Source organism: Pelodiscus sinensis, chromosome 21, assembly GCF_049634645.1.
Source record: "Pelodiscus sinensis isolate JC-2024 chromosome 21, ASM4963464v1, whole genome shotgun sequence".
Classification (NCBI taxonomy): Eukaryota; Metazoa; Chordata; order Testudines; family Trionychidae; genus Pelodiscus; species Pelodiscus sinensis.
This window is the reverse complement of record NC_134731.1, coordinates 20,487,598-20,506,404: the sequence shown is the minus strand read 5'-3', so window position 1 is coordinate 20,506,404 and position 18,807 is coordinate 20,487,598. Positions and strand designations below refer to the sequence as shown.

Here is an 18,807-nt window from a genome sequence, read left to right as displayed (position 1 = left end):
ATTTATTTCAGTGGGAGTTTTCCAGCCAGCTTCCATGGGAATTGCATTATGCCCAATGGGTAACATGCTTAAATCCCATTTTCAGAAAGCACTTGTGCTCCTAAATCCTACTTACTATCAATAAGTCAGTCAACCAAGTGCCTAAGACCCTTTCACAATGGGACTTAGGGTGACATTTTCAAAACTGCTAAGGTCTCTTGGGAGCCTATGTGATTCTTAAAGCAGATGGCTGTCATTGCCCCTAATTAAAAGTGAGTGCCTTCTCACGCGGCCATTTTTACATTCCCTTGAGCATGCAGGCATTTTGATGAAGGGTTTTGTTGGTTTTAAATTAAAACCGTTATCTTGAAAAACAGAATGAAACAAATGAAAATTCTTATTTTTACTATCGGCCTTTTTTCTCCACTCATTTTTTTTATGCAGCATAATGGCTCTCGTAGGTCTGGTTTTCTATAAGTAAAACACTGACATGTTTTATCCTCTACTAGAGCTTGAAAACCAGAATTAAATAGAAGTAGAAATAAATTTACTTATTATTCATTATTTTAGCATCTGTGAGTTGACTGTTTACAAGAGACATCCTGTCTTCATGCATATAGAAAGCAAGGTACCGGTAGAATTTCTCATCTTTTGTTACTATTAATAATGGTGTTACAGAGCATCCTTGCTAGAAGTTGCCTTTGTATACATCCGTTCCGCACTAAGGTCCCTGATGCTTGTGTTTTAAGTCCTTCCATTCCCCACTCTTAAGTCACGGATTAAAAAAAAACCAATTTGTGCAAATGGAAGTCAGCCGTGGGAAAAAATTACCCCACTTCAAGTTGTTTTGCTATAAGTCCAAGTTTTTTGGAATGTATCTTGGACTTATAGTGAGGACGGCCGGTTACATACATTATTTATCAGTGACCTCAGGGAATAGCTGTTTCCTTCCCTTAAGTGAGGCTTTCACCTTGCAGTGGAAAAGACTCTTCTGTTGTGAATATACTCTGGCATAGCTACCAGTTGCACCACACAAGATTTGAACTGTAAAATAGGGAAATACTATGAGGCTATAGGACAAGAAAGTAGCTTGTCGGATTTCTTTTAACCCTATCCTCCCCCTTCTCACACACATGCCCTTTTTTTAAAAAATGTGAATACGGCACTTTGTGAAACTTCCTACTAATTTGTTATTGTGTGTGTGTTCTCACAGTGCCTAGAGGCCTGCAGTGAGGAACAGAGCCATTGTGCTAGGCACAGTGCATGCAGGACACTAGGGGTATGGCTAGACTACAAGGTTTTGTCTGAAAAAGGTACATACGTTCCGCATTTTATGTACCTTTTTCCGATTCTTTTGTCGGAAGAGGCTTTTCCGACATTTGGCCCATCTAGACTGGGCCAAAAGTCAGAAGACTCCCCTCTTTCAAAAGCCCCCTTCTTCCTTGTAGAATGAGAAATACAGGGGCTTCCAAAAGAGTGTGTTTGCTCTTCCGCAAAAAAAAAGTGGAAGAGCAAACGCGTTCTCTGGATGCAGCAGAGTTTTTTTCAGGATGCTGGAGATATCCCGAAACCCCCCCCGCAGCCTAGCCATACTTGGATCAGCTGGAACAATGCAGAACTCTAGCAGTGCTGAGGAAGAAAAGGAAGAGGAGATGAGCCCCAAGACTGCAGAGAGATTCCATGATGCTCCTGACAGTGATGCTCCTGAGAATCGTTTTCCGGGCGAGTTTTGCAAGAGGTCATTTCCAGAGGGCTCTGAGTGGGAATGACATGTGCTGAAACACTGCATGGGCCTGAATGAAAGAAAGTGCGGGACCAGTGCAGATGCACAGCCAGAGGAGAACACAGAGGACAGCGTTACGGTACTGCCAGCAGGAGAAAAGAAAGGCCATCAGGAAATGGTGGTGGACTTTCCCTACAAGAATGAAACCGCAGTCATTGGTGTGGCTGCTGACAAATAAGCATTTGGTGTGATTTGAATGAACTTACTTGACCAGTGGTGAAAGGGGTGGGGTTGGGCTAAGCTGCTTTTAGGACTCAATGATCTATTTTCAAAGCACTCGTACCTTTCTGAGTGTGGGTATTAAAGTTATTTAAATGATGGAAGAAGTGGCTCCATTACATCACTGCATCTTTTCTTCTTGGTTTTGACAATGAGAAGTTGCAATCATTTTGGACTAAGGAAGCTACTTCCCGTGTTCCTACATTACAACAATGTTCTTCGCAATGAGACTTGGACATCTGAGAAAGGATGTAAGTGTAGAAGGGGGGATGACTTTTTAGTGCACAAAATTCAATGCATTTTTCTAGATACAATACATTACGCTTTTCCTGACTGAACACAACTGCTTTAGAAAAGAAAGGATTTTTAAAATTGCTTTGGTTAAGACAGTCACCTGTTTCTGAATTCCTCAAAATTAACCCAGGGAAATCTCTGCATTTGTCAGTACTACCTGTTGTCATGGTTAAATGTAGAGAGACTGCTGGCTGAGATGGTGAATGGAGGAAGAAAAACAATAAGTTTAAAAGAAAGGAAAACAAAGGGTGCTTAAAATCCCATTGTGGGTTTTATTTCTTAACACACTGAGATTTTTTTAAATTATTTTAGTAAAAAACAAAAAATTAAAAGACAGAGAGAGAGAGAGAGACTTTAATTCCTAGCGAATTATCATGCTTTCTTCCAGGTAAGCTATTTGTTAGTATTCAACTATAATTTTAAAGTTTGATAGATTTATGTGACTAATTACAGGCAGTCCCCGGGTTACGTACAAGATAGGGACTGTAGGTTTGTTCTTAAGTTGAATCTGTATGTAAGTCGGAACTGGCGTCCAGATTCAGCCGCTGCTGAAACTGATCAGTTTCAACAGTGGCTGAATCTGGACGCCAGTTCTGACTTACATACAGATTCAACTTAAGAACCCCAGGCATCCCCAAGTCAGCTGCTGCTGAAACTGATCAGCGGCTGATTCCAGGAAGCCCGGGGCAGGGGCTTCCTGTAGTCAGCCACTGGTCATTTTCAGCAGCTGCTGACTAGGGGACACCTGGGGCAGAGCAGCTGGGGTGCTGCTGGGTTGGTCCAATGGCACCCAGAGCGGCGCTACGGGACCAACCGGCAGCGCCCCAGCTGCTGTACCACAGGCGTCCGGAGCAAAGCCGCGGAGCACGGGAGCAGCGGGACAGCCCAGACGCGCCGTGGCTATCCTGCTGCCCTCTGGCTCTGTGGCTTTGCTCTGCTTTGCTCCCCGTCCCCCTGGTCTGCAGACCAGGGGGACGGGGAGCAAAGCGGCGGAACACGCGGGCAGCGGGACAGCCCAGACGCGCCGTGGCTATCCTGCTGCCCTCGGGCTCCGCGGCTTTGCTCTGCTCTGCTCCCCGTCCCCCAGGTCTGCAGACCAGGGGGAGGGGGAGCAGAGTAGAGCAGAGCGGCGGAACGCGCGGCCAGCTGACAGCCCAGACGCATCTGGGCTGTCAGCTGGCCGCGTGCTCCGCTCTGCTTCCCCCCCCCCCATGGTTTGCAGACCAGGGGGAGGGGGAGCAGAGCGGAGCAGAGCGGCAGAACGCGCGGCCAGCTGACAGCCCAGACGCATCTGGGCTGTCAGCTGGCCGCGTGCTCCGCTCTGCTCCCCCCCCCCGCAGACCAGGGGGAGGGGGAGCGGAGCAGAGCAGAGCGGCGGAACGCGCGGCCAGCTGACAGCCCAGACGCTTCTGGGCTGTCAGCTGGCCGCGCGCTCCGCTCTGCTCCCCCCCCCCTGCAGACCAGGGGGAGGGGGAGCAGAGCGGAGCACAGCAGAGCGGCGGAACGCGCGGCCAGCTGACAGCCCAGAAGCGTCTGGGCTGTCAGCTGGCCGCGCGTTCCGCCGCCGCTTTGCTTCCTCTCCCTGGTCTGCTCGAGACCAGGGAGAGGAAGTGCCCCGTTCGTAACTGCGGATCCAACGTAAGTCGGATCCGCGTAACTCGGGGACTGCCTGTATGCAGTTGTGTTTGCCACATTTGTTTTCGATCCACCTGAGGTGTTACAAATACAGCACAATTAAGTTTCTCATGTAGAACAATTTCTTTTTCAAGGGGGGAAAAGGAGACTTGTTCTTGTGAACAATTTTTTTAAAAACATACTGAAGTAACAAAGAAGCTTAACTTTAAAAAAAAAAGTAAACTAAACACTCAAACCTATGGCACACCCCCCACTTGGGTCTTCATAACTGTTCTGTTGCTTGTCAAATTAACACTGATCAGTCTTGCACCAGTAACTTTTCGTTAAGGTTGGCTGCCTTTTTCATAGGTGTAGTGTGTTTAATTTCTTTTTTTTTCACGCTGTGGGGTGGGAGGAGAGAGTCTTTGATCACACATGTTTTTGCAAGAGGAGGTGAAATAGTTACACACATGGGCTGTGTCTACACTGGCATGAATTTCCGGAAATGCTTAAAACGGAATACTATTCCGTTTTCAGTTTTGCCGGAAAAGGAGCGTCTACATTGGCAGGCTGCTTTTCCGGAAAAGAGCCAAAAGATTGATCTTTTCAAGATCTTGCTTGTGTCATTGAGGACAGCACTGCAGCTTGTAAACAAAGGCAGTCACAGAACCCATAACCGTCTTATAAGCTAACCCACTGGGTTCCATGGGATACATGTTTTAAGGGGTATTTTTAAAAGTTATTTTTTCAAACCTAGGAGGAAAAACTTGCTGAACTAGAACAAGTGCTCACACTGAGCAGCTCACAGCTGTTAGGAAGCAAAGAGTCAAGTCTGTCTGTGCCCTCTATTTTCAAACACCAGGAGAGAGACGCCTTACCTTTTTGTGAGCGATCAGGAGGCAGTTTGAATGTTCATGTTCACATGCAATGTCATAATCTGGTATAAGGTCCGTCAACTCCTGCACAAAACGCACCACCTCTTCGTGCCAGGGAACATTGGCCATGGTTAAGTTGCTGGCTGAGCTTTCACCGCAGTATGTCACTCCCTGTCAAAACACATAGAAGTAATTACTAGATGTCTTGTAAAGATAGCTACAAATGTAAGGCAACATTTACACTGCAAGCGTATGTGCGCACAATCCCCACTTAGATAAACTCCGCAAGCTCTTTTTTTAAGACATGTTACAGTCCTATTATCAGCCAAAATGTGCCTGGAATGGGGAAGAAAAGGTTACTTACTTTGTAACTGTTGTTCTTCGAGACGTGTTCCTCAAGTCCATTCCAATCAGGTGCGTGCGCGCTGTGTGCTCCGAGTTCCGGAGCCTTTTCCCCAGCAGCATCCGTAGGGCCAGCCCAGGGAGCTCCCTGGCGTGGTGCCAGCATATCGGGGCATATATACCCCTGCTGGCCCCTCGCCCCCTCAGTTCCTTCTGGCCTAATAGCTCCGACGAAGGGGAGGTGGGTGGGATTTGGAAGGGACATGAGCAACACATCTCGAAGGACAACGGTTACAAGGCAAGTTGTTGTTTCTTCTTCTTCTTCTTCCTCCTCCTCTTCCTCCTCCTCCTCCTCCCCCCCCCCCATTCCAATCAGGTGATTCCCAAGCCATATCCCAGGCGGTGGGGTCGGAGAGTAACAACATCTATTTGTTCACAGATTGCAACACTGCCCTGCCTACTGATGCATCTTCCTTGGCATGTTGTGTAATCGCATAATGTTCTGAAAAGATATGTGGCTGCCCTACAGATGTCAATGATTGGCACCTGAGCCAAGAACGCCATGGATGCCGCCTGCGCCGTTGTGGAATGTGCGGTCAGCAGGGGGGGGGGGGCTCTTACCCGCCCCCGGTAATATTCTCTAATACAGGAGGTAATCCATGATGATAGGCACTGGGCCAAAATAGGGGATCCTTTCATTCATACCGCGATGGAAATAAAAAGCTGTACAGATTTACGAAAGTCTTTTGTCCTTTCTACGTGCACTTGGACCCAATGGTGCCAGATGGGGCAGAACATTAACGGCTCCCAGTGCTGACCACATGGTGGATAATGGCAACATCGTAGCCCACATCAACAGCGACGGGACTGGCACTGGCGGTACTGGGGATGGTGCATGGCTCGGTACCAGGGTTGAGATTGGTGCGGGGATTGGCATGAGCATTGGGGTCATGGCCGCTGTCGGTGCCGGGTACGGTGCTGTATACGGTACTGGACATGGCGCTGAGGTCAGCGGCGGGGCCAATGTAGACAGGGACTGCAGTAACCCCGGCTCCGTACCCCACGGTGGTGCCGAGAAGTGTCCTGGAATCCAGGGGGTAGGAGTCCCAGGACACATAGACGCTGGCAGTACTGAGAACTGGGAGGGTGCTACCGACAAGATCGGCACCAGCATAGTAGCTCCCCCCAGTGCGCCGCAGTAGCAACCAGTGTTCAGGCGTTGTGGGTCTGGTACCGCAGGCAGCAGGGATTCTTGAGCGGTCATTACTATAAGGTCGCATGCCACATCAAAAGTTTCCAGGGTGGAAGGTCTCAGTTCTGGGAGTGGTTCTTCAGCTTCTCCCCTCAAGAGTGAGCGAGTATCGCCTGACTCCTTACATGGCTCCTTAGGAGTCTTCGCTGCGCCCTTCTTGGGCACACTTTTTGGCCCCTCTTGTCCAGGGATCTTCCTCTAGAGTCCTTTGGTCTCCTCTACACCGGGGAGTGGGAGTGGTGCCGCGAAGCCTTGGTTTTATGCCTCACCGGAGCCGTCGAGCCCTCTGGAACCGAGGAGGGGGTTGCTGGCGGCTGCAGAACAGACTCCATGAGGAGCCTCTTCAGTCTGGCGTCTCTTTCTATTCTAGTTCTGGGCTTGAATCCCCTACAGATTTTACAAATTTGCGTGGAGTGTGTCTCCCCCAAGCACCTCAGGTAGGCGTCGTGGGGGTTGCCACAGGGCATAAGTTTAAGGCTACTTAAAACCATGAGGTCCTGGCATCCCCTCCCCGGTCGGGGAGAGATGCAGAGGATAAACAGCCCCTCTTATAACAAAACTATTTACAACTATATACTAGAAAACTAACAGGAACAAATAATTACATTTAAATTAAATTTAAGTACAATGTTTATATTCCAAATTATGTTACAATTACATTGTAAACATGAGAAAGCATGCTGGGACATATCTGTACTTTTAGGTCTGATTTTGTAAGCAGGTAGTTTTAAAGTGAGGTGAAACTTAGGGGTAGGTAAGACAAACCAGACTCCTGAAAAGTTGGAATAGTCTGAAAAGGTTGAGAGGCATTGCCCTTGAGAACTGACTACTCACCCAGTACTGTTCTCATTTCCAGCTCCTAAGAGCACTTGCTATTATTACTTTTCTTGACCCACAGTTGCAGTAGCCAGAAGTATAAGGACACCATAAATAAGAAGAGGAGATGGTCCACGCAGTCACAAATGGGATGTACAAGACGCACTCATTAAATGTGGTTCATACTATGCGGCTACGTCTACACTGGCAGCTTCTTGCACAAGAACTCTTTTGCGGAAGAGTTTTAGCACAAAAAGTCTTCCACAAGAGCGTCTACACTGGCATATGCTTTTGCGCAAGAGCATCTATGGCAGTGTGGACTTTCTCTTGCGCAAGAAAGCTCTGTTGGCCATTTTAGCCATAGGAGTTTCTTACGCAAGAAATTCATGTTGCCTGTCTACACTGCCCTCTTGCACAAGAGCTCTTGCGCAAGAGGGCTTATTCCTCATGGGGAGAGGACTAACTCTTCCGGAAGAAGCCCTGTTTTCCGACGCTAGACTATAAATTTACTTGTGCAAGAATGCACGTGCAGTGTAGACACCCAGCAAGTTTTTGCACAAGAACAGCTGTTCTTGTGCAAGAAGCTGCCAGTGTAGACGTAGCCAGCAAGTTTGGGAAACCAACGCCTGCCCTCCATACAAAAACTCCACATCATGTGAACTGGTAAGGCTGCTGTAAATGGTGGACTTATGTGCCAGCACAGCCTGCATTTCTTATATTACAGGTCAACTTTGGTCTACTTCCACAACGGACTGCATCCCAAGATCTCAAATAACTCACTGTGAGCCATTTTATTTTCATGCCACTGCTATTCTAAAAGGGGCTCTCTGCATAAAACAGGCAGCAGAGAATTACAGTGTAAAACACAGAGAGATTTCCAATATGAGGGCCAATAGCAAACCCATTAGCTATTCTTCTGGAAGGCTTGACGAAAGTAAGAAAATGGATGGCCCACCCGAGCCTCCTGGATACACACTCCCATTCTCTTGTCAAGGGAAAGAAAAATCCCCCCTATTGCAAGCATGCAAATGTTTCCTAATCCTTTATGAAAGCACATGAAGTGTGAAATTACTCTGACTCACTGGCAGGCTTTGAGAGCAAAGCTGCTCAGTTGCAAGGAGGATGAGGAGCAGTATCAAGCAGGGGAAGCTGGCAAAGTGCACTTGGAGATCCCTCAGAAGGCAGGTGCTATTAGTGAATGCACAACACCAATGACCGACAGGAATGTTCAGTGAAAAGCCTCAACTCATTGGGTCCAGTTCTCAACATACTGACAATGATGCAAATCACAAACAACTCTGTTAGGTCCCAGGGGTTCAATTTGGGAGATGGAGCTGTGCTTGTACCTCCACTGAACAGATGGGGAACCGAAGCACAAAGAAACAAGGTGGTTTCCATGAGGTTACACAGGAAGCCTGTGGGGAACCACAAACTGAATTCTGGTTTTCTAGATCCTAGGCCAGTATCCTAACCAGTGGTTGGATCCTTCTTTTCAACACCCCCTTGCCTTCTAATGACAACCCTGGTTTCTTTTGCTTCACTTCAGAAAGGCCTTACTATTTCTCCTTCTGTGTCACTCCCACCTCCCTCTCACCTCTATTTCTCAACACCCCGAGCAAGAAAAAATCTGAATTGTTCAGTAAGATGAACTCATGATAAAAAAAAGACAGAGTCCCACTGTAACAACTCCCCTGGCTTATAGATAAGTATGCCCGTTTTTCCATTACTGTTCCTACAACTATTTTCATGAATGTAACTCAGATAAATATTGGCTCCAAGATGAAAGATGTAAGGCCATGACAAGTAGATTTTTAAGCAAAATAAAGAAGATCTGTTTAGTTTTTTCCGTAATGCAAAAGAAATAAAAGTTCTTAGTTTCAGAGTAGTTCTACAACTCTAAAGCTGAAGCATTAGCTACCTGGAAATGCTGAAGGCTGTTTGTTTATGTATGCCATGTGAACATTTGGGGGAAACCACCTCCATTTTTCATAAAGGCAGGGTTCTGAACACGCCAGTCTCCTCCCCTCTAAAGCCTGGTCTACAGTAGGAAATTAAGTCAGTATAACTATGTCGCTCAAGGGTGTGAAAAATCAGCGATACAATAAAATTGATTAAGCCCTAGTGTAGACAGCACTAGGTTGGAGGGTGAATTTTCCCATTGACCCAGCAAACCTTTACTGAGGCAGCTTTTGGATACTTGAAAATTCACAAGGCCATCCCTGACCTATATTCACTTGAGCATCTGCTGTGAGTTCAGCTAATTATATCATGTTAGGGCTCCATGCCATCCCTGGACACCTCTTCTAGCCAGGTGCATTTCTGTGGGGGTTCCCTGCCTTAATTTCTCCACTTGGGGTCTATCAGGTTTTTATGGATCAAACACCACCACACTTTTAAGGTCTCATTTATTAGTAGGAAGTTCAACAGAATTCACAAGATAGACCTTCAGCCATGTGTCTTAGCAGGGCACTAGACTCCCTCTGTGTTTATCAGTCCCACTTGAACCTAACAGTCCCTGAGCCAAGGTCCTTTACCCATGAGGCTTCTCAAGTGGATTCCTTCCCTGGAACCAGGAACTCAGCAAGGCCCTCCTGTGACTGCAGCTCTTCTAACAACATGCAGCTCACTGCAAACTGGGCCTCCCCCCGGCTAAGTGGGATTTTGGGACCAAATGAAACATCACCAAGCAAGGAGCAAAGATGAAACAATCAAAGTGTGAGGGCAAGAGGTTCTCTTGCTGTCAAACAGCAGTTAATTATTTGACAGTGGACTAAGGCTCGCTCCCCTGGACATAAAGACTGGTACCGTGTTATGTTTCTCAGCGCTGAACCTGTACTATCCATGATACGCACACACGTGCACAGACACATACGCACACCAATCTTTCGTAAGACTTTCCTGTAGCAAAATACACAGCTGAGATTATTCTGGCATCACTATCTTTTAGCAAATGAACATTTAGCAAATGCTGAAAGTTCTGATAAAGCTGGCCTCAGTGCCCCCATATTCCCACAGCCCATCTTATTATCTTTTGCTACTTGATTAGGGATGTTTTATTTGGCCCCAGAAAGCTATCAGATAAATGCATGTAAAAGCAGAGTACATGCAATCTACAGAGGATTGTGTTTTGAGACTTGTTATTCCATAGGAAGATACCTGGCTTTCTTTTAATTGGTATTTGCGTCTCTACCAGATGTTTATAGAGCCTGAATCCTTTCTAATATTACATTCTGAAGAAGCAAAGGATCCTGGATACGTAGGACCAAAAGAGACCTCAGTAGGTCATCTAGTCCAGTCCCCTGCACTCAAGACAGTACTAAGTAATAAGCAGACCATTCCCGACAGGTGTTTGTCTAGCCTGAAATCTCCAACAATGCATTGCTGTCATGCCTATGAAAAAATTGTCCCTGTCCCCAAAGAATTTAAAATTTAGGTATTGAAGTTGAAGATGCTTGGCACCAAACAGGGCTGAAACGAGGGCCAGTGACACATACAGGGGCAAAACATCCTTTAGAAATGGGATTGCACTAATTACAAACTACACAAGTCAGGTGTAGCAATTATTTTTCACAGTTTTTAATTTATGGAGGGCTGCCTGCATTATTCGAAGGATATTAAAGCAGAATACTGTACCTTAGTGCCAGTGAGATAGCAGATGTACTTTGCAAGCAGAAGAGACATTGAGGGAGTACTGAACAGCAAAATACATTCACTTAACCCTGTACTGTAAATTTAAAGAGATTTTAAATGTGCTCTAAAAGCAACCAGACACCCAAACTACATAATGTACATCTCAAAGGTTCAGCTGTATAGAGCCAGCTTTGTAGAGCAATATTTTCACCTCATTCATTATGCAGATGATGATTTGAGCAGCATGAAAAATGTATGATTATTATGGGGGGGGGGGGACTTCTACGAAGCTACATGACTCATTCCTTTAATAAACTTCAAAGAGATCATTTACAAGCAAGGAGAGCACAGAGGCAAATGGAATTACCAAGTACTTGGACGGCTGATTAATTTTCTCTCACTCACACACAAGAGAAACTCGTAGTAGCACACTGTACAAAACCACAGCAGCTTTCAATTTATTAAAGCTTCAGCTAATTAACTGTGCCAACAATGCCTCTAGAACATGAATGGTTGATTGGGGTTGTGTTGTTATATTTTCCAGCAATACCTGAAAATAGCGATTACTGTACCTTTGTCAACCATTAAAAAGGAAACAGTTCTATTATATACACAATAGCTCACATATAAACTTTTCAGTAGTGGAGACATCAATAACACTTTCTTAATTAGTCTTTAATATGCATGTTTTCAGAATGCTAATTAAACTAACAGCTTTCAGACAAATACCTTGAAATCCAAACCTCTTCAAAAGTTAAATACTCAGGTCAATTTGTATTTTTGTTTCTGTGCATATAAATCCAGAGTAACTTCACTGAACTCACTACTGTAGATTAGCAAAATGGTGTAATGGAGCTGAATTTTCATCACTGGTTTTATACCATGTCTTGTATGATGTTGGTTGTTATTATGGTGAATAGGAAACACAAAGAAGTGCTGACTGGTGCTTCTTCTGTCGTGAGAGAGTTTCTTCTATTGAGATTTGGATCCTTTCCAGGGACCTGAACAATAATGAATCATTCTAATCCAAATGGCTGTGGAGGAAGATTACCTGTGAACTAAAAATGAGAGAGCTTTGCTTCTTTTCTAAAATAAACCACAGGCCTTCCAATTTAATTATTATGAACAAGAGAACTCTCTTATCTTCTAAGCCACTGATTATAAATTCATTAAACAGAGTACTGTGTGATAGGACAAAAGAATAAAGTGCCGCCATTAAAATGTGTCTGACCTGCTATTAGAGACTGGATCACTGCTCAGAAATTAGAGGAAATCTTGACCGAAGCCAAATGTAACTACCTTAAATTGCCAGTTGATGAATCAAATACTCTACAATAAGAATGCATATTATTTCGATTTCAATACTGTCTACATTATATACTCAAGCTATAATATACAACTATTTCTCACTGAATTTTTTTGAATCCACGATCAAGTTGATTGACCAAAAGACATCAGATTATTTGCATCAATTATATCTAGAGTCCTACCAAATTCATGGTCCATTTTGGTCTATTTTACCGTCATAGGAGTTTTAAATGGTATATTTCATAATTTCTGATTTTTAATCAGAAACGTCATGCTGTTTTAATTGTAGGGATCCTGCTCTGAAAAGGAGCGTGTGATAGGGATGTTACATTTTGTTCAATCAGCTAACTGGGTAAGAATTTCCATTGGCTACTCGATAAGTTGATAAGGGGGAAAACTGCAGAGCTGTAGCAGGGTTAGCTCTTGGCTCTGCCTTTTAAATGTAGTAAGAGCTGCCTGGCCTTTACTACATTTTGAGATGCAAGTGCAAGCTTGGAATCAGCTGATTCCTGGTTCACGCCTGGTCCCAGATGCTGCTCCTCTGCTTTTTAAATATAGTAAGAGCCTCTACGCTCTTAAAAGCTGACCCTCCCAGCACCGTCTGTGTAGGGAGATGGGGAAGCTGAGGGGCAGCGTCTGGGACAGGGGGCGAGCTGGGAGAGCTGATTTCTGGCTCATGCCTCAGGCCCCCCCATGGAGATTGTGCTGGGGAGAACTGGCTTTTAAGCCGGCTTCTCCCAGCACTGGCTCCTGCTCCTCCCCTTGATGCCTCTGTTAAGAGGCAACAAAGGGGAGGGGAGTGACTAGCTGAGTAGTCACTTGACTAGTCGCTTACATCCCTAGTGTGTGGGAGAGCTGCTAGGTTATTGTAAGGGGGGTTGTGGTACAGCTACCTTTACTTCTGCACACACAGCCTTCAGAGCTGGGCAGCTGGAGAGCAGGGGCTGCTGGCCAGGAATCTAGCTGTGAAGGTGGAGCTACTGCCAGCAGCTGCACAGAAGTAAAGATGGTATGGTATGGTACTGCAACTCTTACTTCTACACTACTGCCTGCAGATCTAGGCAGACTGCACTCTCTGGAAGCTAGCCACCTAACTCAAACCAACAGTACAGAATTACGGCAGCATAGCTATGGACTTACCATCCTTACTTCTGTGCTGCTGCTGGCAGGGTGCTGCCTTGAGAGCTGGGCACCCAGCCAACTTCACCAACTACCACTCTCCAGCTCTGAAGGCTGCGCAGAAATAAGGGAAGCAATACCATGACTCTCCCCCCTCCCCTCCCACTCTTAAAATAATCTTGTGATCCCCTTGCAATTCCCTTTTAGGTCAGGACCTCCACTATGAGAAATGCTGTTCTCCCTCCCCCGGCCCCCTCCAGCAATCTGTATAGTATAGGGTAAAACACACCAAAGTCCACATTTCACAGGAGGGAACTAGGGATCTTAAACAGGTAATTGTGTAAATGTGTAACTCCTGGATTTTTTAGTGGTTACACGTTTACATGCAGGGGTCAGGCGGGAGCCAGTACGTGCAGTGCGTGAAGTCATTAGGATTAACCAGCAAAGCCCAGGAATATCAGTTAATTGTGTAAACGACTACATGCTAACATCCCTCGAGGATACCAGATTTCACACTGAGTGATGTGTTTTGCATAGCTGTGAATTTGGTAGGGCCCTAATTAGAAGAACCCAATAATTCAACTGTTTATGTAATGTAACCATGATATAACGGCTACTTCTGTGAATTAGGGTTGTTCTCTAACACGGACTGCATAGATATTTAAAGAACAACAATTCTTAGTTTTAAAGACTATCATGTTTCAAATTTGGTTTGTTTGTTTGTTTGTTTTTTTTTAAACACTTATCCACAGAGCGCTGGCTTAGCCATCAGGAGATTAATTCCCAACTCCGATACTAATTTGCTATTTAACCTAGTGCTAATCACCCTGTCTATGCTGTTTCTCCATCCATAAAATAGGAATAGTGATACTTATCCATCTTTACAGAGCATCCACTGCCACAGAAGGAAACATTACAAAACTGTCCTTACTTATTCCATTACGGTGGCGGTGTTTAAAAATCACTGTCCAGCTTTGGCTATTCTCTTACATTAGTTATGCCATAATAAAACTTTAAATTATCACAAATATTTTCAGATATCAAAGTCAATTTTCATGGTTTATGCCTGCTATTTCCTTTATATACTACTCTTAATTTAAACAATAAAAATAGACAAGTCTTTTCAGATTGGTTTCTAGTTATTGTCACTCTCTGATACACCAAAACAATGCCAAAAGTTTGAGCTGCAGATTGTGGGAAATAATGAAATCGATTTTTTTTTTTTTAAAAGAAACCCACTTTAATTTTTCTCCCTTACTTTTTCATTATGAAAATATGAGTATTGATGCTAGATTGTTACAGGACTAAATTTTCAGCCCAAACTACCCGACATGGTATGTCTAGAATTCAAAACTTTTCTTTAAATAGAATGTCCTGCTAAAACGATCACATGTGCTTTACTTTAAACACCTGAATAAGTGACTTGACTTCAGTGGGATTTCTGATACAATTTGAGTGAAGCACACGTGTAAGCCCTGGCCACTCTGGGGACTTCCAGGGAATAGTAGAAAGTGCTTCTGCATATTTTTTCCAATAAAAATGTTTACTTGGCCTGGTATTCAAAGGAGCTGGGCCTTCACCATCTCTGAAAATCACGCCATGCCAAAAGCAACTTTGAACATAAGAACGGCCATGCTGGGTCAGACCAAAGGTCCATCTAGCTCAGTAGCCTGTCTGCCGACAGTGGCCAATGCCAGATGCCCCAGAGGAAGGAATCACAACAGGTAATCCTTATGTGATCCCTCCCCTGTCTCCCACTTCCAGACAAACAGAGCCTAGGGACACTATTCCTACCCATCCTGGCTAATAGCCATTAATGGACCTAACCTCCATAAATCTATCTAGCTCTTTTTTGAACCCTGTTAAAGTTCTAGCATTCAACGCATCCTATGGAAGGAGTTCCACAGGTTGGCTATGCGCTAAGTGAAGAAAAACTTCCTTTTTTTTTGTTTGTTTTAAACCTGCTGCCTATTAATTTCATTTCGTGACCCCTAGTTCTTATATTATGGGAATAAGTAAATAACTTTTCCTTATTCACTCTTTCCATTTCCAACCCTCTTAATCTCCTCTTTTCTAAGCTGAAAAGTCGAAGTCTTTTTCATCTCTCTTCATATGGGACCCGTTCCAAACCTCTAATAATTTTTGTTGTCCTTTTTTGAATCTTTTCCAATGCCAATATATCTTTTTTGAGATGAGGCGACCACATCTGTGTGCAGTATTCAAGATGCGGGCATACCATGGTTTTATATAGAGGCAATAAGATATTTTCTGTGTTATTCTCTATCCCTTTTTTTAATGACTCCTAACATTCTATTTGCTTTTTTGACTGCCGCTGAACATTGAGTGGATATTTTCAGAAAACTATCCACAATGACTCCTAGATCTCTCTTTTCGCACTTCTTTTCTCTATCGAGCTCTGACTCATTTAGCCTTGTGTTCTACAGATGGGTCGTTGACATGGGTCAACATTTCTCAAGCAAGAAAATTATACATCAATTTTTTTTTAACAGAATTCACTAGGAAAGGTGATTTTTAACTTCTCCACCTAAATGCAGAACACACAATGCTACCCAGGCTCTGAATAGCATTATGGCAGTTGATGGCAATCAGCTCTCACTTCTTGCAAGTAAAAACTCATTAAAGAAGAGTTAATTTCCCTCTGTTTTAAATACTCACATAATCTTTAACATTTAACAGGATAAGGGTAAGCAGATAGAAGCAGGTATTTCCATGTGACCCTCCCCAGCCAGCCTGGTCATTAACTCGTCATTTTAATTTGGTAGCAAAGGCTCAGATACAAGTTGCAGAAAGCCCTTCTTCCATCTGGCTGACACAGGGCCCACCATATCTTATACAAGTTCGGAGCTGGAAGCAGTAGTGGTCAGTAGTGGTTTGACAAAGGCTTTTTAGAAATTAAACACATCCAGCCCAAATCTCATCTGCTGCAGGCCCCTTTACCCTGCCAGAGCTCTTCTTCAAAGTAGCAGCCTGGTACAAAACAGCCTTTGGGTAACTGGGAATCTCGCCCAATATTTTATGTAAAGTGAAAGAAATTAGTCAAACACGAAGGAGGAAAAGGATAGACTTTGGGCCGGATCCTGGAGGTTTCTCTCATCTAAGTAGCCCCTCCAAAATCAAGTGTTCTAAGAGCAGTAGAATTGGGCCTTCCTGTAGTACTGCCAGCATGCTTGCAAGGTGAATTGTTCATGGCTAGGTTTGTGTGGCCAATACGTACAAAGGGCCATGTAAATATCAAATCACCAGTTTTACTAAACTGACTGGCAAGGATTTGTAAAATCAGGGTCAGAGCTGGAGGGGGACGGACGGACACAAACACACACACACACACACACACACTCTCTCTCTCTCTAAGGGTATGTCTACACTACCCCGCTAGTTCGAACTAGCGGGGTAATGTATGCATACCGCACTTGCTAATGAAGCCCGGGATTTGAATTTCCCGGGCTTCATTAGCATAAGCGGGGAGCCGCCATTTTTAAATCCCCGCTGCTTCGAACCCCGTGTAGCGCGGCTACACGGGGCTCGAACTAGGTAGTTCGGACTAGGGTGCCTATTCCGAACTACCGGTACACCTCGTTTCACGAGGAGTACCGGTAGTTCGGAATAGGACCCTAGTCCGAACTACCTAGTTCGAGCCCCGTGTAGCCGCGCTACACGGGGTTCGAAGCAGCGGGGATTTAAAAATGGCGGCTCCCCGCTTATGCTAATGAAGCCCGGGAAATTCAAATCCCGGGCTTCATTAGCAAGTGCGGTATGCATACATTACCCCGCTAGTTCGAACTAGCGGGGTAGTGTAGACATACCCTAAGCTACTGTCAGTGTGCAAAGAGAGATTTGGGATAAATGCACACAAGGGCACAGATACAATTAGGAATATTAGTGCAACAGAAGATTTGCCACTAGGCCATTTAGAGGTGTATTTATTTTCTGTGTACTTATCTGGCCTTCATCTCTGCAGCACCATCAGTCCATTTATAAGAACATAGATCTACTACATACGTTTTCCATAATTTTGGAATTAATTATTAAGGATCCAAACAGTGAGCCTTTTATTACATTCCATACAGACTTCTCTAATAAGTTATTAAGCTCAATGAGCAGGTAACTTGGTGAAATACACAGGATGTCTGTCTAGATCAGGCATGGGCACTATCACGGCTACAGTTCACCAGCATTAGCCACAGGTGGGCCATTGGCTTATGCTGACCTGCACAGCTGTAGGGACTGGAGATCACAGCTGCAGATTGCCATTCCCGGCCAATGGGAGCAGCACAGACTGGTAACACCACTTCCCACACCTCCCATTGGCCTGCAGCTGTGCAGGTAAATACTGCTGTGGGGGCCTGCCAGGAGCTAACCCTGGCAGACCAGATCTGGCCTGTGGGCCGGTACTTGTACACCCCTGGTCTAGAGGATCTAATATGCCCTTCTGGCTTGGAATGTACTTGATTTGAAAATAACTGCAAGATGCTGTGGGTTTCTAGGCAAACATCTGATAAGGTAAGACCCTGATAAATGCCAAACTGCACATTCTACAGATTAAAATGCACAAATTGCTTTTGAATTAAAGTGCAACACTCCTATTATGGCACTAAACTCTGCAGCAATTTTGTTTTTATTATACAGATCACTTAATTCTCCGGACTCTCAGGGTATCACTTAATTCTCCTGACTCTCAGGTTTTACACTATGGTAGCCATTGACAGCAACAGAATTAATGCTGGTTTCCACTAGTTTAAGTGAGAGAAAAATAGGGTTCAGCAACTTGTACCAGTGTAAGATGCGTAAATGAGACCAGTATTAGATTCTAGATCTTTTGACCTTTCACTACACCCCAAGAGGGTTTCTGGAGCAACAAGGGATTAGCGACATTCATTTAAAAAACAAACGTAATTTATTTCAAGTATTTAACCAGGAAAATCCCAGTGAGATAAAGCCTCATTTTGTAGCAGATGCTCCACGGGAACGAAATCCTTTTTCTTTTTTTGAACCCATTCATAGAATCATAGAACCACAGAGCTGGAAGAGACCTTAGAAGGTCATCAAGTCCAGCCCCCTGCTCTAGGCGGATCAATCCCAACTAAATCAACCCAGCCAGGGCTTTGTCAAGCCGAGACTTAAACACCTCTAGGGATGGAGGTTGCACCAGAGCAGCGGTCTCCAACCTTTTTAACACCCAAAATCACTTCTTAAATGTCAGGGCAAGCCAAGATCTACCCCACCCCTTCCCCGCCCCTGCCCCGCCCTCTCCATCACACTTGCTATCCTCAGCCTTTACTCACTCTCACTAGGTTGAGACAGGAGTCTTTGGGTTGTGGATATCGGGGTGCAGGAGTTTGGGTTGGGTGTATGATGGGCTCAGGGCACAGGGTTAGACAGGAGGTGCGGGCTCTGAGGTGGGAATGAGGGATTTGGGGGTGGGAAGAGGTGAGCGGTACAAATTCTGGGAGGGAATTTGGATGCAGGATGAGGTGGAGAAGGAGATACAGGCTTGGGAAGGTGACTCCAGGCTGGAGAGTGTTGGGGTCAGGTGGAGGGTTGGGGGCAGCCGCAGA

The 18,807-nt window shown here is 44.9% G+C and overlaps 1 protein-coding gene across 1 annotated transcript in view; it reads right to left on the bottom strand.

Moving 5' to 3' along the window:
* LOC102458161 (S-adenosyl-L-methionine-dependent tRNA 4-demethylwyosine synthase TYW1) overlaps positions 1–18,807 on the bottom strand; it is a 187,789-nt gene that overhangs the window by 32,101 nt on the left and 136,881 nt on the right. Inside the window, exon 16 of the mRNA XM_075905103.1 lies at positions 4,768–4,935. Within this exon, the coding sequence (XP_075761218.1) occupies positions 4,768–4,935 (168 nt within the window). The remainder of the gene's footprint in view (positions 1–4,767; positions 4,936–18,807) is intronic.